General features: G+C 42.6%; 1 protein-coding gene across 2 annotated transcripts; it reads right to left on the reverse strand.

Moving 5' to 3' along the window:
- Positions 1-7020: 7020 nt before the first annotated feature.
- On the reverse strand, positions 7021-25024 carry Snrpd3 (small nuclear ribonucleoprotein D3 polypeptide). Of its 2 annotated transcripts, none has more exons than XM_021653742.2 (4): positions 24848-25024; positions 23563-23709; positions 10297-10489; positions 7021-7253 (listed from the first exon to the last, which is right to left on the reverse strand). In XM_021653742.2, the coding sequence occupies exons 2-4, from the start codon at positions 23686-23688 to the stop codon at positions 7192-7194; spliced, it is 381 nt and encodes a 126-aa protein (XP_021509417.1). In that variant the 5' UTR covers positions 23689-23709; positions 24848-25024; the 3' UTR covers positions 7021-7191. The 2 variants fall into 2 exon arrangements, with proteins under 2 accessions (XP_021509417.1, XP_060225343.1); XM_060369360.1 differs by lacking the exon at positions 24848-25024 and adding an exon at positions 24519-24634.
- Positions 25025-25035: the final 11 nt, after the last annotated feature.

The following is a 25035-nucleotide window of genomic DNA, read 5'->3' on the forward strand; positions in this document are numbered from 1 at the left end:
GTCAGTCTTAGAACTTTTGATCTTCTTGCTTCTGCCTCCTGAGTAGTTGGGATTACAGGCCTGGGCTAGCAGGTCCAGCTTTTACTGAACTTTCCTTGTGAATTGAGTAACCTGATGTTAATTCCCACAGAGATTCAATCTGGACTCTTCTTCCTCCTCTCTCCAATAACTTTCAAGTTTCTACTTAATATTTATTTGAATTTATGTGTATGAAACTTGTGTACCATGTGCATGGTGTCTCTGGAGACCAGAAGAGGGTGTTGGATAGCCTGGAACTGGAGTTACAAATGGTTATGAGCCACCACATGCTGGGAACTAAACCTGGGTCCTCTTTGCACTCTTAACTGTTAAGCCATCTATCCAGCTCCTGTATTTAACTATTTGAATATACAGGATGAAGTTGTAACAATTCCTTTAATGCCAATGTAACATCTGTATTGGCTTTGGACTTCTTTTGGCTTTTCTCATTAATAACTGTGCTTTCCATCTTTTGCATGCCACCAATTTTTGAATGGATGCCAGACATTATTTTTACCTGGATGCTGAATATTTTTATATTCTTATAACATCTTTTTGAGTCTTATTCTGCTATACACATTTTAAAATGGTTTAGTTTTGAGGCTGAGTCTCATTCTACCCCAAGCAGACCTGGCAATTGTTCTGTACCCTAGTCTGGCCTAGAACTCATCTTGATGCTGCAGGCATGAGTCACCACACCCAGTTTAGACTGGGATCTTTGTAACTGGCCTAGGAAAACAATTTGACTTTTTTACGTCTTGTTTTTATGACTTGCTAGGCAGGTGCACAGTGATGCTTGTCTAGGCTAATTGCTCCTGATTTATGAGGCAAGACCTTCCCAGGTACCGGCTATTAGTCTGTTTTTGTTTTTCAAATGCAACACCCTCTTCATTTTCACAGCAGTTATTGAAGTCAGTCAAGTATTAAATAATTTAATTTCAAGGTGTTACTTATGTACATAAACTACATGTAATAGTGTAATCTTATACTTGAAAAATAAGAGATAAAATATATTTACTTCCTTGCATATTGTCTTCAACACCAATAGACTCTGCATGTACGTATTTGCAGTATGGACAGTGTGTGTAGGTGTGCTATGCTTATGGCTCTCTGCCTTATATTGTCTTGATACAAGGACTCTCACTGAACCTGGTGCTAGGCTGGCAGCCAGCAAGCCTGTCTGCTCCCTGCATGTGGTGTTAGACTCACCCGGCCATGCCTAGCTTTTTATGCTGGATATTTGAATTCAGGTCCTCTTTTCTCTGAAGTGTTTTTACTCAGTCATCTTCCCAACTCTGACATGGCTCAGCTGTTATTAGCACTTGCGGCTCTTAAAAGAATACAGGTTTGGTTCCCAAAACCCAAATGGTGATTCACAACCATCTCTAACTCCAGTTTTAGACTGGATGCCCTCTTTTACCTCCATAGGCATGAGGCATTCACACAGTACACCTACACACATGGAAGAAAAACACTCATACACACAAAACATTTAACCTTTAAAAATTTTGAGCAAACTTTCTATATTAAACAACAAAAAACAAAATTTAGCTATATAAATATGATAAATTGTGATTTCATAAGCATCTTTTAAAAATGGAAAGCAGTAAACAGTACTTTAAAAAAACTTTTACCAACATGTTGTGGGTTATTAATTATTGACTTTTTAGTTAAGCAGCAGTTATTCCTAAACCAGCTGTATACCCAAATCACCACACAGAGACTAGGATTTATTTAATTAACCTAGAGCATAATGTTGGGCAATAGTTACGCCATACTAAACCTCCAAGACCGCACAGTTTCCTACCATTCAGATTTCACCCATTATACTTGCTTTTAGTCATATCTTAGGTCCAGTTCATCTGGTCCCAAGACCTCCTGCTGACCTCTGCTCTCCTACTCCTTCCTTCCCTTTCCTACCCTCTGGACCAGTATGTCCCACTCTATTCTATCCATTGCACAGCACTGGCCGGTTGTTTAATTGACAATTATGGAGAACAAACGGTGGCATGTTTACACAAATTTGAGACAGGTGATGCTTAGAATAAGCATCCCAATGCAATTTCCGGATTGAAACCAGATAGCGGGGTAGAGAAATCAGCATTTGAATGAACAAGGGTAAATTGTATATTCCAGAAGAACATTATACCAACACCAACAACATAAAATAACAAATGTCAATTTTGGTGAATTTAAGAGATAGCTCAAGAGGTAAAAGAACTTGCTCCACAAGCTTAGTTTCGGGAGTTTGATCCCTGGACCCCTTAGTGGTAGTCCTGAAAGTTGTCCTCTGTCCTCCATATGCACCCTATGGCACCCCGCCTTCACACTCACAGATATAACACAAAATTAAAATTAGTAAGACTGGTTTTTTTTTTAACATTTCCTTGTCTGTAGACATGGTTTTCGTCCTAAACAACGAAAGTTTGCTACAAAGGTCCTTGATTGTGTTTTAGCATTCTTTGTGAGCAATATGCATGTATTTTTTTAACTTTATGAATGTATGCTTTGGTATTTTGGTTTCTTGGTAATTCCGGAGAGTGCATTCCCCAGGACCAGCTACTTCCTAATGACTGTCAACACCATGCCTGCCAGTGTGCTTTTCATAGACAAACCAATCAATCCTAGACTGATCACCCCGTACCCCAACCAAGGGCCAATAACTTGACAATTGAAAACCCCTCCTGTTACCCCAAGACCTACTGAAATCAAACTTGTCTCATACAGAAAGCACCATCAAGGCTCTGAGCCAGCCTCCCCTTGTCTGCTTTGCTTCCTGACTCAACCTTGGTACTTCTCCAGGTGAACTGGGTTGAGTTTTCCAGGAAATCCCATACCTATTTAAAGATTCAAGACTGATCGACTGTGGAGATTTGGAATTTGTCAGATCCAGAGCCAAATTATCTCCACGTATCTTTGGTCTGCTTAATAGCCACCTATCAACCACCTCTGTGTCTGGCCTATGTTATCATATACAACCTCACAGAATGCACGGCTGAACTATGAGCCTTCAACAACTCCAGAGCTAAGCATGTCATCAGATAACATCTGAGAACTATAGCAAGAGATTTTTCTTGCTTACTGGAGCCTTTGTTTTCTCACAATCAGGTGCTTACCCATATTTTGCTGAATACTCAAGATCACCCTACAGATATCCTGGGTTCTTCCGGCTTCTATTCCTTACCTTTGATTCTTCATTAAGGCAGGCTGCAATAAGGCTCATCCCTTGCTTTCTGGTCCACGGGGTGGAATCTTTTTGTAAAGTATAAGCTGGACAATGGCTAAATTCCCTATTTATTAAAAATTAATTTTCTTCAGTATCTGAAGCCTGGGATTTTGAAAAGTAATCTCATGTATTCTGTCTGCTTTCTTTTTTCCAATTACTTTCTTTTGCATTAGCCAATAGCAGAAAACAAAATCCCACACTTAATTTAAATATGAAATACTCAGTAAGAAACTTTTCATAGGAGAGTTGGTTCCATAGATCCAAATGGAGTCTAAACTTCCCTGAATATAGGAAAACAGTAGTTGTGGTAGTCAGAACCAATGCTACATGCTGGCCTTTTGGAGAGACTAGTCACTGTTCCATGGTGTCACCGTTCACTCTTTAAAAAATTACTCATTTTATTTTTTGAGACAGGTCTATTTATTTCTGGTTGGCCTAAAACTCCTTATAAAGAACAGGCTGACCTCAAGCTCACAGAGATCTGCCTGCCTCTGCCTTGCAAGTGCAATTAAAGACATAGACTACCACATCTGGCCTAAAGCTGGCCATATTCCCCAGATAATTTGTCTAATCCAAGAGCTCCAAGGCAGTGTATTAATAATGTATTCCTTAGCATGTGTAAGGCTCTGGATTCAATTCCTTAGCACAAAGTTTAACCACAGTACCCTACAAAGATATTCCTTTTCATATTCCAGATATAGATTAGTAATATATTCACATATTAGCAATGTATTGTAATCCCACAGATTACTGTCAGTCAAGTTAAAATCTGTAACAAGAAATGCCAAAACCCAAAAAGGGTAGAAAAACTTATGTAAGGAGATAAAAGCATCAAACACAGTGTTTCCAAAGAGAAGACACTACCATCAAGGAACATTACCATCAAAACAAAACTTCAGAACATTCAGAAAATCAACTTGGGGAGTATTTCCTGGAGTGAAGATTGAAAAATGGGCTTGGTAGATGATTCACTGGGTAAACGTACTTGCTGCTGAGCCTGATGACTTGAGTTTGACACTCAAGAGTCCAAAAGTTGCTGCCAGACAGCCACAGGCAGGCCACGGAAGGAAATAATTAACACATAGGGCAAGAAAATTTTCCTAGAAAAGGGCAGGATCCACTCTGAGAGGGTTCATCAAGGACTTGAACAACACATGGTAAGGACCAGGTCTCAAGGTATGTTTATAGCGACATTTCATAACTTAGAAAAATTACAAAGTATCAATGCCTTCAAAGCTGAAGTGTTGTACAGTAATGTCCTTGGAGAATAAGCATTCTATTTCCATGGAAGCCAAGACAAAGGCCATTCCAAGGGGAAACAGAACCCTCTATCCTGCGAAGGTCCTTAAAGTCACGAATTAAACAACTCAAAAAGCTTCAAAAGTCCCCAAAACTCATCAGATTCACCAAGTTTCTACTTTCCTAAACATAGATAAACAGTTAAGGACCACTGACACCCTTAAGACAGGCTGAGCTGCCTAGAAAGGGCACAGCCCAGCTTTGGTGAGCTGCCTGGAAAGGACACTCTCCTACCTGTTGAGCTGCCTGCAGATCATGTAGTACACCCCAGGTTTCTAAAGTCACCCATGGTGGGGTTTCCAAAGCCATCACCTATGGTGAGGTGAGTTTTGGTGGTATAACTGTCATTTTCTGTTCCTGTAAGTAACCCTTCACCCATATTATTATAAATTACCATAGCAAAATCCATTGGCTCACCAAGCTAGATTCTGGTAATATCTGTACTTTGGTCTGTTGTTGGTTCCCTAACTGGGATGAGTTGATATTTGTTCACAATGGAAAACCGGTTCCAACTTAGGCACTCTGGGGGAAAAAAATCACTTTTCACGTACCACGAGAAAGAACCTACACACAGAAAACAGGAGCTAAGCTGATGAAGGGCACAGCAAGAAATTGGGATGACAGCAATGATGCAAACTAGCTCAGACTGGACAGATAAAGTCACCTGATAGCAGATGATAGCACAAGGTCTTTATCTGAGTTAGGGACACACAGAAACTAAAGGCAAGAGCATCTTCACTCCTACGGAAAGTTCTTCAGCAATCTATGCTCACCAATAATAATTTAACCAGTCATATTGTAACAAGAAATATGGATGGCAGTACCAGAATTATAGTCAGAATGACAGTTGACAGGGAATACAAACAGCAGCCAGGGGAAGGGATCCAAAATAGTGCATAAACTGAGGCAGCAAGGAATAAGCACACAGACACATTTGAGAGGAAAAAGCAAGCAGCTGAAAGCAGAAGGGGGGAAAAAAAGAGAGAGGAGGGCAGAATCACCATTTTAAAAGTAAATCCTGACAACCTAAGGTTGATTCCCAAGAGGCTGGAAGAACTAACTCCCAAAGTTGTCTTCTGACTCCCACTGTGTGTTGGCATGCATCCCAACACTAGCTGCACAGCTGGGCATGGTGGTGCACGCACGCCTTCAGTCACAGCTCTCAGGAAGCCGGTGCAAGTGCATTACTGGGTCTGAGGCCACCTGGTCTACACAGCAAGTAGGACTACAGAGAGAACCTGTCTCGCTGCCTCTCACTCCCACCTTGGCGACCCACAGCCACGGCTCACGATAGAAAGCACTGCTGTTGGAGGGTAAAGATGCTAACATTTCACCGAACAGGCAGCTAGTGACTATGAGCATCCGTGATGGCTTACTGGGTGGAGCCTGACTGCTAATGCTGCAGGCTCAAGCTTGCATCCAAACCCGAGGAGAGACAATACATGTCAAGTCAGTGGAGGCAACAAATCAAACTATTAAAGTTGACATGAAACTGACCGAAAAGTCTGTAAAGTGCTTGATTACAGGTGTTTAGTAAAAGAGTATGGCCACCCTTGACCCCAACAATAAACCCCTTAGGCCAAGGATATCATCAAAGAATACTGCAAATACAAGAAAAAAACAAAGAGGGCTGGAAAGATGGCTCAGAGGTTAAAAGCTCTGGCTCCAGAGGTCCTAATTTCAATTCCCAGCAACCATATGGTAGCTCACAACCATCTATAATGGAATCTGATGTGCTCTTCTGGCATGCATTATGTACATAACAGAGCACTCACAGATTAAAAAAAACAAACAAAAGAAATTATTAACTGACCTCTTTTTTGAGGGCTTCTGTTAGCTCATCTCAGAATGAACCTTTGACAACACTTTCTTTCCAACAGTTGAATGATTCAAGCTGTTTTCCTAATCTCTGTTTATGCTAAGCACTCATTTTGCATATCTTATCCTTCCCTTCTTAATAATCAGTGTGCTAATCAATGCCAAGATGCCCACAGCCCTGTGTGGAGATAGCAGAGTAGTTGCAGACACGGGTCCCCTGGGAATCTCTGGACTACTTTCCAGGACTAGCGTTCAAAGACTGTCTTCAAATGCTGAGACACTAGGGTCACTAGACTACTAGATTAGGTACGAGACAGCTTCACAAGTTGGGTTACCCGGGTTACCCAGTGTTATCTGAGCTGAGCTGACTGATGTGCCACAAAGGTTACCTGAGCACAGTGCCATATTATGTGCACATGTAAAGATAACACAGTTCCTAGAGCTTCTCTAAGCTAAGTTTTTTTTTTTTTTGGCTCAACTGGAAACTGGCCTGAACAGCACTCAAACTCTTTATCAATAACTGCTATTTAAAAAGTACTGGCATTCACCCAGTACAAGTCAAATTCTAACGTGTTAGATTCTAACCTGCTGCCAAAGCAAACTACAAAATGAACACACAGTTCTTACTTCCTTGAAAACAAAACAAAAAACCCCTCACATACACAAACCACAAAACAGCCATATTTTATTTAGCTTAAGTTTCTCTGATACAAAGAGAAATATCAAAAGAAAACCTAGGACATACGCACATGTAGCCCCCCCCCCCCCCCAAAGAAACCCCTGCCATAACCTAAGAGCAAAAAGAACAAAGTTCCCTTCAACAGAGAAAATTATCTCCGCTTCTGGAAGATGTTTCCACGCCCCATTCCACGTCCTCTTCCTCTTGCAGCCACTGAAAGGAAGAAGGAGAGAGGTCAATGTGGTCAGGGATGCTCTCAGTAAGCACTACCTGGAGCCTGGGTATCAGCTCTGAATGGGACCTGGAAGGCCACCTGGACCAACACCTGATCCACTACTTGTACATGCTGATGGGGGAGGAAGAGGAGTGGAAGGTGGCACTGATAACCTGGTGTCAGGGTGGGAGGTTATGTTGACAGCAGTCTGAGTACACAGAAAAGACAAATTCTCAGGCCTGGGCTATGGAGACTAATAGGCCATTACAGATGCATTCAATTCACTTTGTATGGGGGAAGGGTCAGGTACCTGTGCATACATGAACATATACAGGACACAGGAAAGCCTCAAATGTTGCTCCTCATGTACCATCCACTACTTCGTTTCTTGATACAAGGTCTGTCACTGGCCTAGAGCTTGCCAAGTAGGCTAGGCTCGCTGGCTAGGAACCCCAGTGATCTATCTTGATCTTGTCAGTCCTGAGATTACAAACAGGTACTACCACACATGGACTAAACTCAGGTACGCATACTGTGTGGTAAAGCTCTTTACCCACTGAGCTACACCACTCTGGCCCTCAGCTTACTTTTAACTCCTGAAATACATATACTTAAGTGTTAGCATCTGTTAATTCTGGATAAGGAACTTTATTATTCTTTGAGTCTTTCTGCATGACAGAAATGCTTAATAGCAAACACTACCCATAAAAAGGCACGTGACTACCACTCTGATGCAATGTACCTAGGAGGCTAGAGGCTCGAAAGGACACATGGAGGATTCTGTGGACTGACAAAACAGTCTCATTCTTCTCTGTCCTTCAGAGCCTGGAGCAGTCCTGAGGGAGGAGTCTGATGGGAACCTAAGCATTTGCTGATAGGGCCTAGAGCCAGGGGCTGGGAAAGGCACAGGTGGCTCAGGCAGCAATCAGTGGGTCTGGGCAAAGTCACTGCCTGAAGTGCACAGCAAGTTGACTGGTGAAGGTGGGTCAGCAAGTGCAGCCCTCTTAGAGGCAAAGGGAAAATTTTTTTTTCTCTCTCTAATAGCATGTGTATTGTGTGCATATAGAAGTTAGAGGACAACTTCTCTAAGGCTTGTGCAACAATCACCTTTAGCACCACGCCATCGATGGCCCCAAGATTTTATCAGCCTTTTTAGAAGTCTTAACAAAACAAAAGAACAAAAACTACAAACTATTCTATCTTTAAACACAGAAGCTACCTCACACATTAAATATAATGATGGAGGACTCAGGGCCTTTTACACCATCAAATCTTTTTCCAAACAACAACGTAGTTGCTTAGGCCTATGCTTCTGTACCTAATAATGAGGCAGAACTTTTCAGGGCCGCAGATACAGACCACAATCGGGCTAGCTTCCAAGAACAGCTAAGTAGTCACTGGGGGCCATCATGGTTACACTTGCTGTATGTGTCAAAGCAGGATTCAATGTCAAGCTTAAGAAAATGTAAAACAGCCAGGCAATGGTGGCGCACACCTTTGACCCAGCGTTTGGGAGGCAGTGGCAGGCAGATCTCTGTGAGTTCAAGGCTAGCCTGGTCTAAGGAGTGAATTCCAGGACAGCCAAGGCTACACAGAGAAACTGTGTCTCAAAAAAAACCAAAAATAAAACAACAAAACAAAACAGAAAGAAAAGGTAAAACAAGGGTTGGCAATATGGTTCAGCAAGTAAATGTTGTTGCTGCCAATCCTGCCGACCTATGTGCAATCCCGAGGACCCCCATGGTGGAAGGAGAGAACTGGTCTGACAAGTTGGCCTTTGATCTCCACTTGTGTCCCCCACCCTACAAATAAGCTAATTCACACAATTTTAAAAAATTAAAATTAAAAGAACAAAAAAACCTGTACAACCAAAACCAACCAACCAACCAACCGAAAAGATGGCTCTAACTAGAGGGCTGGGATGGTAGAGTGCTTGCCTGATGATACTTTTGTGAGTTCGTTCATAAACTGGGCATGTGGACACTAGCCCTTGGGAGCTAGAAGGCAAGAGCACCAGAAGTTCAAGGTCGTTGTCAGGTACACAGAGCCTGAGGCCAGCCTAGGCACACGAGGCTCTAGTTTATCTGGACACATGGGGCACCAGAAGCGCCACTTAGACTCTGCACTACTGCTGTGGAACATCACTTCCCAGACAGGACATGGCTGCTGACACCGTGAATCAGAGCAGCTGTGATAAGCCATACGAGACCTTCGCCTCAGATCATAGCCACTCACTCATTCCTCCTGACACACCCTCCTACCCTCCCGATCCAGCCCCAGCTGTGAGTACAGAGAAAGTGGATGGTTAACTGATGGGGAAGTCCAGTGAAGCAGCTTCATGAACTAGCACCCGACAGTCACCTATGAATCTGCAAGAGGCACCCATGCTCCTGGGCAACCCTAATAAGCTCATTTGCTTATCAAGACAATGCGAGTGCAGTGGCTTCCTTGGTTCGTTGTTACCCTTTCTATCTTGAGAGAACAGGAAAAAAGGAATCTTGGGTGTGGGGTGGGAAATCACACACAGTTCTGGAAACGCTATCACACTGTTTCAGGTTATCAATCCATATCCTCACTAGACCAGAGCAAGTTTGCCCAGCCCTCTTGGATAGAATTTCTGAAAAGGAAGGACCTTCACTACAGACTGCATCACTACAGACTGGGCCTCTGCTTGTCTCTCCAGGGTCTTGCTATGTAGCTCAGGCTGGCTCTAGCTCACTGTATTCCTTCTACCTCAGCTCTTGAGTGCTAAGATGTGAGGTGTGAGCCACCACACCTTTCCTAAGAAATCTGCACCCCTACAACCTCCGCCAAGAACAAATTTGGGATTTTACACTACATTCTGTGACTGGATCAAGTAAGGCAAGAAAGAAAACAGGGAAAGGCCCCCATTACCAAGGACCTAAAGCCTTCGGGACAGATCAGGACAGGGTAGCAAGGAGATGCAGTCAGGTTCACCCCTGTCCCCAAGCAACAATAGTGCCTTCCCTAAAAGAAACAAGGTAAGTAGAATTCTAAGGCCATTCCCAGAGGGGCACCTACCTTGGGCCTTCAGGATAGCAGCTTTTCCTCGGCCGGCTCCTGAGCCTTGGTTTTTATTTTTCATGCTCTTTAACATGGGTGCATTTTTCAACATGTCAGGCAATATCAGAAATCGGATCTTGCTGCCACGAATGTACACCTGTTCCAGCTGTGCCACTCGGCCATCTCTGTAGGTGACTGTGATGTTGGACATCTGGAAGAAAATCAGTAACTTATTTGTAAGGTCAAAGCACTGGAGCACACAAAGCCAAGGAGCCTAACGAGACTAAATTCAGAAATACAAAAGCCTAACACCAGCATAAAAAAGAACCAGACAGAGATGGTGAACTATCACAGCAACAGCTGGCACTTCCTGTGTGCACCAGCCGACGTACACTTCACAGAAATGTCAGACATAAGTATGCCGCTCTCCCAAACATCTGCTAGGCTGCAGCACCGATAAGCACTGAGCTCAGATGCAGAGCTCCAGGATGCACTGGCTCCTGGGCCAGCCTATGAGGGACGGGGATAAAGCCTTTCTTACTTCATGTCCAAACTGCAGCCTCATGGGCCTGCTTGTACTCCAGCTGGAAAGGCACCTTCAAGGTCATATGTATGCAGCAGACACAGTTCTGACTCTTAGTATACGTTAGGAAGGCAGACAAGTAGGGACTGAGAAGTGGCTCTGACAGCACCGGCTTCCAGAGCCTGCACAAGGAGAGGACTTGAGCAGCCCCTCAGGACACATGGACTGGCGCAGTGCATCGGGCAGCACTGAGGACACTTCAGAGGGTAGGCGAATCACTCATGTTTATGGATGGGGAACTGGCTAACAGGGCTACGGCAGCATTTTGGGAGGACAAACGTGCTAACACGAGTAGGTGTAGGATGAAAGGAAGGAGGAGTCTTTATGAATCCAGTCAAGAGACCCACAGGGAACAGGAAAGTGACACAAACCTGTAGCACCAAATTCAGTAGGTGCTACCTTTACCGTAATGGCTTAATTACTGTCCTCTGGGCAGAAGAGGACTACACTTTATCTAGAATGGGGAAGCCTACACTGCAGACGTGCCAGCCTCCAGATTTCTTTCTTTTTAAAAATTTGTCCTTGTATATACTTTACATTGTACATGTCCCACTACTCATTTGCCCTTTCTTGCCTCTTCTCCCTGCTGTTAGTCCCTGTATTTCCAAACAACTTCACTTCTACTTTCATTTTCTATATTCATACACGATTTTATGTGACTATAAAATCTAGGAACCACAAATGAGAGAAAACACCTTTCTAAGACTGGGTTAATTTGCTTAAAGATCATTCGGCTACATAGTCACCCAGGACTCTGTCTTCTGTGTTGCTGCCTTACACTCCTTTGCTTTCTCAATGGCCATGTCATCTCTGCTTGAACACCAACAGTGAAAAATAAAGCCAAAACCTATCAATGCTCTGATGCTGTACCCGTTTACCTAAGCAACAAGAATGATTTCTAGGATTTCTAGAACTGTTCCTGTTCTACATTCAAGGGCAAGAGGGGCCTAGTTTCCCACCAACCAGCTGAAGGCTTCCCACTGCCATGTCCTTAAATTCTCCCAGTTCCTAAGTCCTTGTGACAGCTCCCCCGGACAAATGCCAGCACCTCTGCTACCACAAATAAGTAGCTACAGTTGGTTTACCTAATTGAAAAACCTGGATTCCACCCACCCCCTCAACTCCAGGCATACTTATGACTGTAGAGGATACAGAAGTGGTTTGAGGACTGCCAGTGAGATCTGGCTTTACCACCTTCCAGGTGTAACCCTGGGTACATCTTTAAAATTTTCTGAGCCCCAGTTCCCTTCCCTACTAGAGGAAATAGAATGTAACAAAAGCCAACATTTCCTGAGCACAAATCTGTGGCACTACCACAGATGACTGATTTTAGACGATGAAGATCTACAGGAGACAGCACAACCTGTCAGAGGCAGATCTATTCCTGAAGGTCCAAGCCTATCCTCCTACCCAAGGTCACATTGCCTTCATGTTTTGTTTGAGGTTCAAACCCAGATGTGACTCTGAACTACTCCCTACCTGAAAGTTTAACAGACCACTTTCCTGACCTGTTTAACAACAACAACAAAAATAATAAATAAATAAATAAAACAAGACACAGCATGTCTAAATGTTGTCTCAACTACCTGAGATATAACAAACTCAGTAATGTCTAATCTGAGCTATGATGTCTATTTTGGGGATAGATGATTATTAAGCCTCATCTCCCTCCCTATTCAGCATCTTCCCCCTGTGCCTAGATAATTTCCTGAGGCTGTCATATAGATCCAACAAGACTTAAACCAGGTGCTTCTACCAGTCCTATGTTGGGTTCTCAATGTCACCCAACAAATACTCTAGCACACTGGTAACTGTAACTGTCTCCAATCCTTTTTTTTCTTTCAATATTTTTGTAATTGAACAAATGTTAACACAGCCCTAAAGAGGGCCCTGTGTTTACAACATAAAGCTAAAGGCATTCTTTTTAGAAATATGTTTGTCTTAATTACATTTAAAAATATTTAAAGATTTATTTAAGTGTTTATTTAAGTGGATGACTGTAGAATCCGGGGACAGTGGGATTAAGATCCCCTGAGTGCTAGGAACCCAACACTGGTCCTCTGGAAAAGCAGGGAGTGCTCTTAATACTGACCATCTCTAGCCACAAGCACTTAGGTTTCTCTGAAAGTCAGGCAGAAACCTAAGTTTATGGTTTTCCTAAACATCCACAATAAATAACACAGACTAGCACCTGTGGGCCAAGGTGGAAAAAGCATGATGCAGTAATGTAGGAGTAATGCAGGAGTGTGTAATACTGGTATTTTGTCCATGGTTCTGGCCTCATAATTCTGTTTTAAAACAGTCTAGAATTTCTCTTCCCTTGGGTTGGTCAAAGAAACTAATTCTGATCTACCTTTCTGGAGTTGTCTATAAGAAAATTCCCACAACCTTCATTTCGGAAAGAGTAATGCCTGGCAGGGGATATACTTCAGTGGTAGATTACTTACTTACCTACCATGTGCAAGGCCCTGGGTTCCATTCCTAGTACTAAGGGAAACAGATGTCCTATCTACCCACTTTGAAATCCACTTACCACTAGGATTTAAAACTATTATTCCTATTCTATATTCAAAGGGAAGAGGGCCCCAGTTTCCCACCAACCAGCTGGGTTCCCCCATCCTTTCCTTTGTATATGTGTGTGTTCAAATCACTTTTCTACATGATTATTCATATTTCAGTCCTGTCTATTCAATTAAGTTCCCATAAAACATACACTGGAACTTCCAGATAGCTGAATAAGCAGAATTTCTGGGATGGTGATGTGTCATGAGGAAGCGTGGAAACTGAGCCCATAGGCCTTGCCTGACACATCTGTATTCTTAGTTCTACCCTCTACTATAAACCTGAAACTGTATTTCCCTGAATTCTATGAGTTGGTTAAACAAAGGTTGATCAAATCTAAGGAGGAGACAGTAGGAACACTGACTTATACCTGGTCAGTCAGCGCACAGGTTAAAACAAACCGGGGAGACAGTATTTGAGGACCAAGACCTCAACCAGTGATAGGTGATGCTTGCTCCTTGTAGCATTAGAACTGAGCTAAACGAGGAATACCCAAACAGTCAACAATGCACAAATGATTTCTTTCCTAGTATGTGGGGAACTTTCTCATATACAGTGTCAGGAGACACTGAGCCTCAGAGGTGTTTTTTCCTTCTGTATGGCCAGAACTGCCAACATCTAAAAATGTACACATACTTGAGGATAATTTTATACATACAGACTGGATATTCTGATGATGTTACTACATTACCAAATAATTTGACCTATCTTTGTTCTTAAGAAACACACACATAAAAAATGTTACAGGAGTACAAAGAACATCACTTACTTGAAAATAGTACATACAGCCTAAATACTGATTTGTTTTTCTTAAGCTCAGCAGCTTACATTATCTACAGAAATTTAATCACATAGTGGGGCAAGGTGGTGTTTGTCTGCAATCCCAGTGACTGGAGGCTGCGGCAGGATGACCCCAAGTTTCAGGTAGCGATGCCAATAGTCCTGAAGGTGCTGTTTGACAAAGCTCCAGCTCTTAGACGATCTGGACTGACCCTTCATTGCCCTTAGTGGACACCAACTTTTGCTGGTATTTATATTCCTTACTGTTAAAGGCTTCTCACCGAAAGCTAGACCTGGGATAATGTAACAAAAGCTGGTGTCAATAAAAATACAACCAATGGTAGTTCTCTGGGAAAAACAGTTTTGCAGAAAATTGACTCTTCCATAGAACCTATTACTTAGACACATACATTTAGATCATTAATAAGTGATGCCAGTAAGCATGAAACAGAATCTGAGAAAAACCATTAAAGAAGAAAAACTTAGGGAAGTTCTAGAAGTTGACAAATTATAACTGAATCATTAGGTTTTCATGTCCAGTTTTAGAAACATGGAACTAGTATGGACAGGAAAATATTTTGACTGTGACAAACCTTGGTACCTTCCTGGAGGCAGCAAAACAAGCAGTCTAGAAATCTTGATGTTCTTTTATCCTATACAGGACTGTAATAAAGATAGGGATCACATGGAACCAAGGGTTTACGACAAAGACACAGAGAGGGACATTTTGGCTCAGTGAACTGCCTGCCTTCCTGAGCAGCCTTGTCAGATCAGGACTTTTCTGATATTGTAGAAAAACAAAGAATAGGCTGCTTTTGCTTAAGTAATGTTTGTGTGCTGCTAGAAAGACTGCACAGTATTTAAGAATAGAAGGAAAGGATGGTGGTCCTATGTCAAATATAAAAGAAAAACAGAAGAGGAAAAGGAAGAATTAAATGAGGGACTGAGAGGCTGGGCTTCTGTAGAAAGAGAAGCTTGATATAACAAGAAGTAGGAAATAACATCTGATCTATTAACTTTGTGTCAAACTTAAACAAAATCAAACTCAAGAGTCATCCTGTCTAGCATTTCTGTAACCAATAGGCTTTATGATCCTGATCTTAAGGAAAAAGACAAGTTAAAAGAAAACTGATTTTATCATGTTAAAATTTAGTTCTCATGAAATTTGCTGTTTGCTTGATTTCTTTATGCTTATGCAATCAAGATTTTAGAAAAAAAAAGTATTTTAAAAGGCTATGTAATCAATGATTAAAGACTGAGGAAAACGGTTTTGTGTATAAATAAAGCCTGTGAGACACAGGTTGTCGGAGCAGATCAAGCTCTACCGAGATGGCTTCCTCTCTGTCTCTTGTAAAAAACTAAAAGGTGCCCTGCATCTGCTCTTGCACCCACCCGCTTCAGGCCTTATCCTCACTGGGCTGGACCACGGCAGAGAGGGCTGCAAAGAAAAACTCTCGCCTTAAAAACCGCATTGCAAGCCAGGTGTGGCGGTGCACACCTTTAATCTCAGTACTCAAGGAGACAGAGGCAGGCAGATCACTGTGACTTCGAGGCCATCATGGTCTATAAAGCCAAGACAGGGGTCCAAGACAGCCAAGGATACACAGAAACCCTGTTTTGGGGAAAAACAAACAAACAACAAAACAAACCACACAAACAACAATAACAACAAAAACAAAACAAACTGAAACAACCAACCAAACAAATTGAAAAACAAACCAGGGCTGGTGAGATGGCTCAGAGGTTAAGAACACTGGCTGTTCTATCAAAGGTCCTGGGTTCAATTCCCAGCAACCACAGGTGGCTCATAACCATCTATAGTAAGATCTGATGCCCTCTTCTGGCCTGCAAGTACACACACAGCCAGGATACTGTATAAATAATAAATACATAAAAAACCAAAAAACAAACAAACAAAAAACCCCACGAAACCACAAAACATTGCATTGAGAAATTTTAAGCTTTCCTGGTATTAGCTACCTCAACGTTTTGCTTTTTCTAAGCCACCCAATCCTAGATAAGTCTCTTGTGGACTATAATTTTGTAAAATAACATTCAACTCCACACAGATCATTTATTTACAGAGAGGTTTGTCACAGCCAAGTAGACAGATCAAACAGTGCTGCTTTTGGTTCCCAAAGATGGCTATGAGCCACCATGTGGTTGCCAGAAACTGAACTCAGGACATTAGGAAGAATAGCCAGTGCTCTTAACCTATGAGCCATCTCTCTAGCCCAAATTTTATCTCTTGATGTATAATGAAATAGACCTACCTATTACTCTCTTCTTAAATTATATTTACTGGCATTGTGGTAATAAACCAAACACATGCTCATCATTTTCTTTTTTAAAAGTTATTGTTTTTACAATAATGATGCCTCAGGTGGCCTCAAACTCCTGCCTCAGTCTCCTGAGCAGCTAGGAATAGTATGCTTACTCAACCAAGGACTGATAGAGAACTTGCCAGGCGTGAGTGAAGGCCTAGGTGTGACGCCTAGTACCTCATGAAGTCAGCCATGATGAGGTCAGACACTACAGGACTTAGAAAATATGTTGCTGTAATAACATGCTGATATTTATTAATAAATATAAATAAAATTTTATTTTTAGAACTTTAGCTGCTCTGTCAACTTTGGAAAAGCATCCCAGTTTCATGTGCTAAGTTGGCACTGAAAAAAAAAATTAACAGCCACAGGGTCTAGCAATGTTTGTTTTTGTTTTGGTTTCTGTTTTAGCCCTGGGTGGCCTTGAACTCCCAGAGATCTGCCTGCCTCTACCTCCCCAGCTCTGGGATAACAGGTGTGTGCCACCACAGCCAGGCTTGGGTCTAGAAATGGTCACACAACAACACAGCTGTGTCTACCATTCTGAACTGAATGTAGAAGGACTGTATCAGAGGACTTACTGACAGACTAAAGTCACTTCCAGAAAGAACATACTAATTGGCAGCACAGCACAGCCAAGACCCTTCAGCAGCATTGCTAACTTTGTTCCCAAAATTGAATTAATGTGATCTGTAAGTAATAATCTATCACATAACTATCAACCAGGGCATACTGATGTGTAAAAACTATATGGATGATACACTAACCTTCCCTCATAAAAGATTGTACAATGTCCCCAGTATTAGCATCCTGGAATATGGTCTAGAATGCAACATACAGTAAAAATTATAAATCTAGTCATGATAGTACACACCTGTAATCACAAAACCTCTGGGAGGTAGAGATAGGAGTCAATGCATTTTCATCTCAAAATAGGTTTGTGCAGAGGAATTTTAATTCAGAACATCACTACTCTGGCAAGAGATTATAACCAAAGACATTCTAGGTCTGTGTGATCTGGCTAGAATACAAACACACCTTTAACCCAGGAGACAGAAGCAAGCAGAGTTCAAGGACAGTCTGGTATAGAGCAAGTTTCAAGTAAAGAAAAGCTTAGGTTCAGGCATGGTAGTATAAGCTTTAATCCCAAACAATGAAGGTGAAGTTATTTTGTGGAAGGAAGCACCCATGTTTGAAAGTAATGTCTAACTGAGTGGGGAAAAAGTGACAAATGAGAGAAAGATTTGACAGAATAAGGTTACACCCAACTCTCACAAGGAGAGGAAAGGGAAGCTTACTTAAGGGGCAATGTAGAGAGAAGAGGCAGCAGTTTTACCAGTTTTACAGAGAGCAGTTGAACGAGAGAACAAACTAGACACAGATGAATACAGAATGAGCCAGAGAATGAGAAGGAGCCAGAAGATTAGAAAAGATGGTTGGAGTTAGTTTGAGCCAAACAGAGCAATTCAGGGGCCGAGAGAGAAGCCAGGTTGAATAAGTCAGCTGGGAAAAGAGTCAGAACAGCTGGGTTAAACAGCCAGCTATGAGCTCAGAAAGAATCAGAAAGAGTGAGCTTGTTAACCAGTAAGTCTCAGAGGCTGAAAACATTCCAGGCCTAGGTTAGATTGTACAGAGGCTAGAAGCTTCCAGGATTAGGTCTACGTTAGAAGAGGGAGGCAGTAGGTCCAGGCAACAGGCAAATAAAAGTTACTTCAGCAGGTTCGAGAGATGAGGGAAAAAAAAAAAACACAAAACCAAAACCCTCTCGCCTGTCTCCAAAAGATGGGGGGGGGGATGGGAGAGATGACTCAGCAACTATGAATGTGTCAGGCTCTTTCAGTGGACCAGAAATCAAGAAGTTCAAAATGTCCTTTTAAAGCTTTAAAAAGTTTTAATTTTTTCCTTTTTAAAAATTGCTTATATGTGTACACAAACGCACCAGGTATGGATGTGGTGGTGAGAATCAGTTCTCTCCCTCCCCAGTGTGGGCTCAGGGGATGGACTTGTTAAGCTTGTTGGCAAGCGCCTTTACCCACTGAGCCACCTCACCAACCCAGCTTTAAAAACCTTTTGTGTGTGTGGTGCTATGAACTGAATCTGAGGCCTTAGGTATGCTAAGAAAGCAGTTATCACTGGCTATGTTCCCAACCTGCTATAGCTTTTAATATTCATTAAATATCTAACTAAAGGTTTCCTAAGAAATCTTTTCTTCTGATTTTGAAGAACACCTTAGTTTTCCCTTTGATATCTACAGATGCTTCAGGCCATGGTAACTGACACAGAGCTAAAGCCAAAAACTGTTCCATGTGAGGAGCCTCTAATTCTAAGTCACCTGCTCCCAAGATGGGAAGAGACTGGGAGTGTCGACCTCTAGTACAAAAATCAGCTAAAATGTGGAAAACTCCATCGTCACAGAATATGGTCCATCATCCACTAATGCCACAGCCTGTAGCTCTGGCCAGCACGCTCACCTTAGGGGTATAGGCAGCAGATCAAAGATCTCTTCTTATCCAAACATAAGATGCCCAAATGTGTGTCTGATCCACTAAGTTCCATTTCCAGGAATTCATCAGACTTCATGCTCACACATGCTATACTTTCAAATGATACAAATATGCGACAACAAGCAATGTTAAAACAACCAAGATCTAGGTATCTGGCTCAGTGGTCTAATACTTTCTTAGCAAGTGCCAAGGCTCTTGGGACCCTGAAAGGCAGCGGACATTACAGAGTGATTAAAAAAGAAAGACATATTTACACACTCATTTAATACAAGTGCATATGTATGTTCACCACCAGTGTGCAGGTGGCCTCAGGAGACAGAAGAGAACATCAGATCCCCTGGAGTCATAGGCGGCCATGAGCTGCCATGTGGGCATTGACAATTGCACCTAGGGCTTCTTAAAGAGCAGTCAGTGCCCCCAACCTCTAAGCCATCTCTCCAGCACCTAAGAACATCATTTAATAGGATCTCCTGTATCTGAGTGCCAGAGAAATCGGATTCTCATGTACCTCAAATAATTTCCTTCTGCCTGGCCTCACACCTGAATGCACCTTTAATAGAGGCATGGGAATTCAGGTTAATAGTCTACTAGTTACCTGACTTTCTAATCAAGTTTAGTGGCACCATGACCGTTTCCTACTTTGAAGCTACCACAAAATAAAATAAGGGCAGAGCCGAGTAGAGTACTTGGAAATTCTATTACTGGCACTTCAAAAAGAATATCCTACTGCATAAATTTTCTAAGCCATCTCTAATTAAAACACACAGGTAACACAGGTAAAGTCTATGTCAACACAAACAGGGAAAGCAATGGTTGTAACAGAATCCTCCCATGCTCCCAAATCTTTGCCATGTGTTAATATCACAAAGTCCAGGCTTGCCTTCAATTTGTAGTGATGATTCTTCTGCCTTAGTTTCCTCGAGTGCTCAGACTATACCCATGTATTACCATGCCTCGCTCTGCCCCAAGTTTACAAAGAAAATGTTCCACAGGGAAGGTGTTTGGGAGGGTGCCCTCATTTCTAAAGGACTAGGTAGGGCCAGGAAGGAGACAGCCTGCAGGAGCCATCCCAGTCCCAGAAACACATGAGCGCTCGCTCACGTGTTGATGGACTGTGCTCTATACAGCCTATTGATCTTTGTGCAATGTGCTTAGGTCTGGTCAACCTAATAAAGCCTCACTATCTTGATATGGGCAGTATTATGGGCTACATTGTGTCCCTGCAGAAATTAGCAAATAATGAAGTCCTAATTCCCAATACTTCAGAGTGTGATCATGTTTACAGACTCTGTAAGTAAATCAAAATGAACACTGACGTGTTAGTTTATTGCTGATTTTAGGGGGAACAGAGGGCAAAGGAGACACAAAGTTCAAACACAAGACATACTACTTTCCAAGTTGCAACATGGTAACACCAAGATCTGTGTGCTTCGTAGCATGTGGGCTGCACTTCTGAGAAGACCACAATCATCTAGCCAGATAAAATCACATACAATTGGGCTGTCGGAAGCCCTTAAACCTCAGCAAGTTGTTTAAATAAAGCAGCACAATAACACTAACAGTCACTATCTGAAACCTTTCATTCTACTCACTAAATGCCCCAAAATAAAGATGCTGCAAGAGGACTGGACATGTGAACATGTCACTTCACAAAGGCATACTGAAGATCAGATCTTCACAGCAGCAATCCGCTACATCTCCCACAAGCTTCCTTCAGAAGCAAACTAAGCAGTACACAACTTCAGAAAGCCCGACAGCTGGATGGGGTAGCACCTGCCTGAAACTGATGACAAGGCAGGTGGATCAAGTGTTAAAGACCAGCGGGACTCTTCAGAGATCTTGTCTCAAAAGCAACCCCAAATCAGCCAATGGCACAGTTTAACCTATTATGCCTGAGGTACTGGGTTCTATCCCCAGCAGAGGAGAAAGAAAGCACATGCATACACCATCCAGCAGAAAACTAAATCTTGTTTTAGTTTGCTTTCTATTGCTGTAATAACATCCCAGCCAAAAGTAACATGGGGAGGGGGGGGGATTTGACATACACATCCCTATCACAGGCCACACCAGGGCCTCAAGTTGGCAGGAACTGAAGTAGAGATCATAGAGGAATGCTGCTTACTTACTGACTTGCCCTCCCGGCTCATGCTCAGCTACATTTCACTTAACTCATACACATGCATGCACGCGCACGCGTGCACGCACACTTTTTTTTTTTTTTTTTTGGTTTTGATTTTTTGAGACAGGGTTTCTCTATCTAACAGCCCTGGCTGTCCTGGAACTTCCTTTTGTGGACCAGGCTCACCCCAAACTTAACACCTTAAAACCTCTTGCCTTTGCCTCCCAAGTGTCGGGATTAAAGGCATGTGCCACCAGACCTGGTTTGGTTGAGGTAAGTGTCTCTATGTAGGCCTGGTCATCCTGTCTTTGCCTCCCCGGTGCTGGGATTAAAGACACTGCACCAACATGCTCAGCCTTTAACTACCTTTCTTATACCTTCCAGAAACAACTGTCTAGGAGTGGCACAGCTGGGCCCTTCCATATCAATCACTAATCAGAAAAATGTTCCAGTCTTGCCTATAGGATAATCTGATGGAGGCATTTTCAAAACTGAGATTCCCTTTTCCAAGACAACTCTAGCTTGTGTCAAACTGACAACAACAACAACAAAAACTAACCAGCACAACTGTAACAGTTTAAATGAAAAGTAGCCTCCTTCACTGCAGGCATTTGAACACTTGGCCCCCAGTTGGTGGTGATTTGTTTGTTTGGTGGGTGGAGTTAGGCGGATACAGCCTTGCTGAAGGAAGACTGTCACTTGGAGTAGGCTTTGAGATGAACACCCTCCAACACTTCCAGTTTACTTTCTTTGCTTCATGCTTTCTATTGAAAATGTAAACTCTTAGCGGAACTGCTTGTTACCATGCCTCGTTGCCATGATGCACTGATCCCTCTGGAACTGTAAGCCAAAATAAACTCTTTCTAATAGTAATTATCGAAGCCACAAAAAAGTTACCAACACAAACCCTTTGCAACAGTCAAGGCACCCTACCCACAGGTGTGACCCTAAATACGGCCCTTTACCTTTCCAATCTTTAGTTTTCTCACTTGGAATATAGCAACAAACACCATATATTCTGACAGTTAAAACTTCTAACAGTAAAGCACTGAGCTGGTCGCGGCTTGTGTAAGTCATCTCTGTGACAACTCCAAAATATGAGTAACAGTCTTGGGATGTTACATTCACCCTTTCAGGAGACAACAGGCCAGGAGGAGTGTATAGAGCTGACAGCCTCCAGCTGCCACTTTGTGGCACTCACGCTGTGGCAGTCCTCCCCACAGGCTGCCAGTGACTGATCACAGCAGAAACATTCCTGCCTCCTGTTACTCCTCTTACTTGGATGAAACTTCCTCAGTATTAAGGTGTAGTCTGAAGGCTCTTTTTGCTCAACTTGCCTTCCTTTCCCTGGACTGAAAACTCTCCTGCCGTGAGAGTTAATATTATCAACTTGGTGCATTTAAAATTACTGAAAGGACAAGCATGCCTGTGTGGTATTATCTAATTAGGTTGAGGTGAGGAGACCCAACTTGATATACTTGTTTGTCCCAGGCACTCATCTCTGCTTCTCAACTGCAGATTCAATGTGATTAGCAGCCTCCCCAAGTTCTCCGCACCATGACTTCCTTTGACAGACTGTATCCTCACACTGTGAACCACAACAACCCCCTCCTTTCTTAAGATGTTTGTCAGGAATTGGATCACAGCAACAAGAAAAGTAACTAATTATATATGTACTCCTGCTCTCTGTTACCCTTCACCGCTATTTCCCCAATCTGTGTATTTAACTCTGTCTTAGCATTTACAGCACAGACCATCCAAAACAACTCCATCTTCATTCACAGAGAAGAGAACAAAATGATTAAGACACCCAATGTCATATAATTAAGATTCAACTCAATTTAGAATCAGATTCCAAATCTGTCTGATTTGACCCCAAAGCTCAAGCTCTTAATTAATGGAAAAACAAAACAAAAAACAAAACAAAACCACAAAACAAAAACCATATGCTAAAACTTTGTTAGTTTATCAGATAAGACTTCCTCCAAGACAAAAAGCAAGCATACACAATTCGGGAGCTGAAGATTAGAAAACGGACACTGGTTCTAACCTAACTGTACAGCACCACTACTTTCAAACAGACAGACCTCTAAGAGAGAAAGCAAAGTTCAATATAACTGTTTTACAGACAGGGTCTTGCTATAAAGCCCACACTGGCCTTGAACTCTTAGCTTCCCAAGTGCTGGGATATACACATGCTATGACATCAGGCTGTCAAATGACTTTCCTGCCTCAGGGCTAAGTCTACATGGGATACAATCTCAGAGCCTGTGACAGTGCCTGACACATGTCAAACATTCAGTTAGTAACTGCTGGATGAGAGTAACTTCATCACGACCTTCAAGTAGACCTTTTTATCCCCCAGGATAGAAGCCACAGCCCCTTTACAGCCTCAGGTGCAAAGCAGGGTACCTGGCAGTTCATGTTGTCCTCTGCTTCAATGAGCTTCCCTCTGTACACCTCACCAGTGTTGGTCTCACATGTTACTATGTGGCCCTCAGCCTCGTGCAAGACTTTAATCGGCACACCAATAGACATCTTGGCAGGACTCTTCTTGTGCTATAGTAAAAGAGAGACAACAGTTATCTTTCAGAGCTTAAAAAGGACTGACATTCCACAGGTTTTCCAAATATGTCAGAGCTGCACTTTCTGTGGAAGGAGTCAGGCTCTTGGCTTGAAGGAACCACCATGGCAAATTGGTACAACATGTAAGGTGGGGAAGGATGGTAAGCTGGACAAAGAAAACTAACAGAATGCCCCCTTTCTCATCCCAACCATATGTCGCTTTATAGTCATCAAAACAACTATGAAGCAGACCTGGAATATAAACTAATCGATGTTTACATGCAGTTATTTAAACAAAACGTAAATTAAAACCATCGGTCCCTCAGTCACACTAGCAATATTCCAAGTCCTCAGCAACCAAATTTGGCAAAAGGCTACAGTACTTGATAGTACACATAGACCCAAACCCAGAGACCTCTAGGAAGAGAAGCTGTGTTTTCATTTTGGCATTTTAACTCCCCACCAAAGGTGAAAAAAAAGTTACCAAGGATCTCACAAAGCGATACATGCTACACACAGAAAATGCTCTGTATACAGGAAAACAATCAGGGTAAACGCTCGATTTTGTCTCATTAAAAGACAAAGACTATGTACAGAGCTTTTTAAATTCTGAGATGGGCAACGACTTACGTCACCTATTTTCATGAAAAGACTATAAGGATGCTTAAACGTACTCTCGGTGAGGAACCACAGCATCCAACTTTAATAAGAGTATGGATTTTTATGCTGTGAACGGTGGGAAACACTGCAGGATTATAGCCAAAGACAATAAATAAAGGAATAAATAAATAAATTAGCAGCACCTACAACGTGGATCGAACATACAGCTTCTGCAGCAGCATGGAAAGCATGAGGACCAGGGTCGAAATGGGAATGGAAGCAGAGGTGCAAAGGACGTTGAAAATGATGGTCAAGGGAGAAAGGAGGTAATTAGTAGGAAATGACTGCTTGCAAGCTTCGAAAATCGGTGACCCGGAAAGGCACAGAACGTGCAGACTAGGCGTAACTGTTCCAAGCGCTAGGGAGACGATGTTTGGATCGGCCCCGGCTTCCCGCCCTCCACTAGCTGAGTTCCGCCTCAGCGTCCCTTTCCAGCCCCCAACCCTCTAGGAGAGCCTCGGCCTCCTCTCACCTATTCGCCGCTTTTCCTCGCCAACTAACTGCAGGCTGCCTTCCGGTTCTCGCACAAACGTTAGAAGGCGAAGGCGTGAAGCGAAGGAATGGCGGGCCCCGAATACCCACAACACCACGCGCTCCCAGAATGCCGTGCGCGGGGCTCCTCCTTTTCCTTTCCCCAGCGGAGAGAGCGCAATCTTAGTT

Source organism: Meriones unguiculatus, chromosome 16 (genome assembly GCF_030254825.1).
Source record: "Meriones unguiculatus strain TT.TT164.6M chromosome 16, Bangor_MerUng_6.1, whole genome shotgun sequence".
In the NCBI taxonomy this organism is placed as follows: Eukaryota; Metazoa; Chordata; class Mammalia; order Rodentia; family Muridae; genus Meriones; species Meriones unguiculatus.

What these genes read in the sequence shown, in the direction of transcription:
- Snrpd3 (XM_021653742.2), bottom strand. Translation starts at nt 23,688, where the DNA reads ATGTCTATTGGTGTGCCGATTAAAGTCTTGCACGAGGCTGAGGGCCAC. An exon ending in AGGACAACATGAACTGCCAG is followed by an intron (nt 10,490 to 23,562) that starts GTACCCTGCTTT and finishes ATTTTCTTCCAG; the next exon opens with ATGTCCAACATCACAGTCAC. An exon ending in TGCTATCCTGAAGGCCCAAG is followed by an intron (nt 7,254 to 10,296) that starts GTAGGTGCCCCT and finishes TCTTCCTTTCAG; the next exon opens with TGGCTGCAAGAGGAAGAGGA.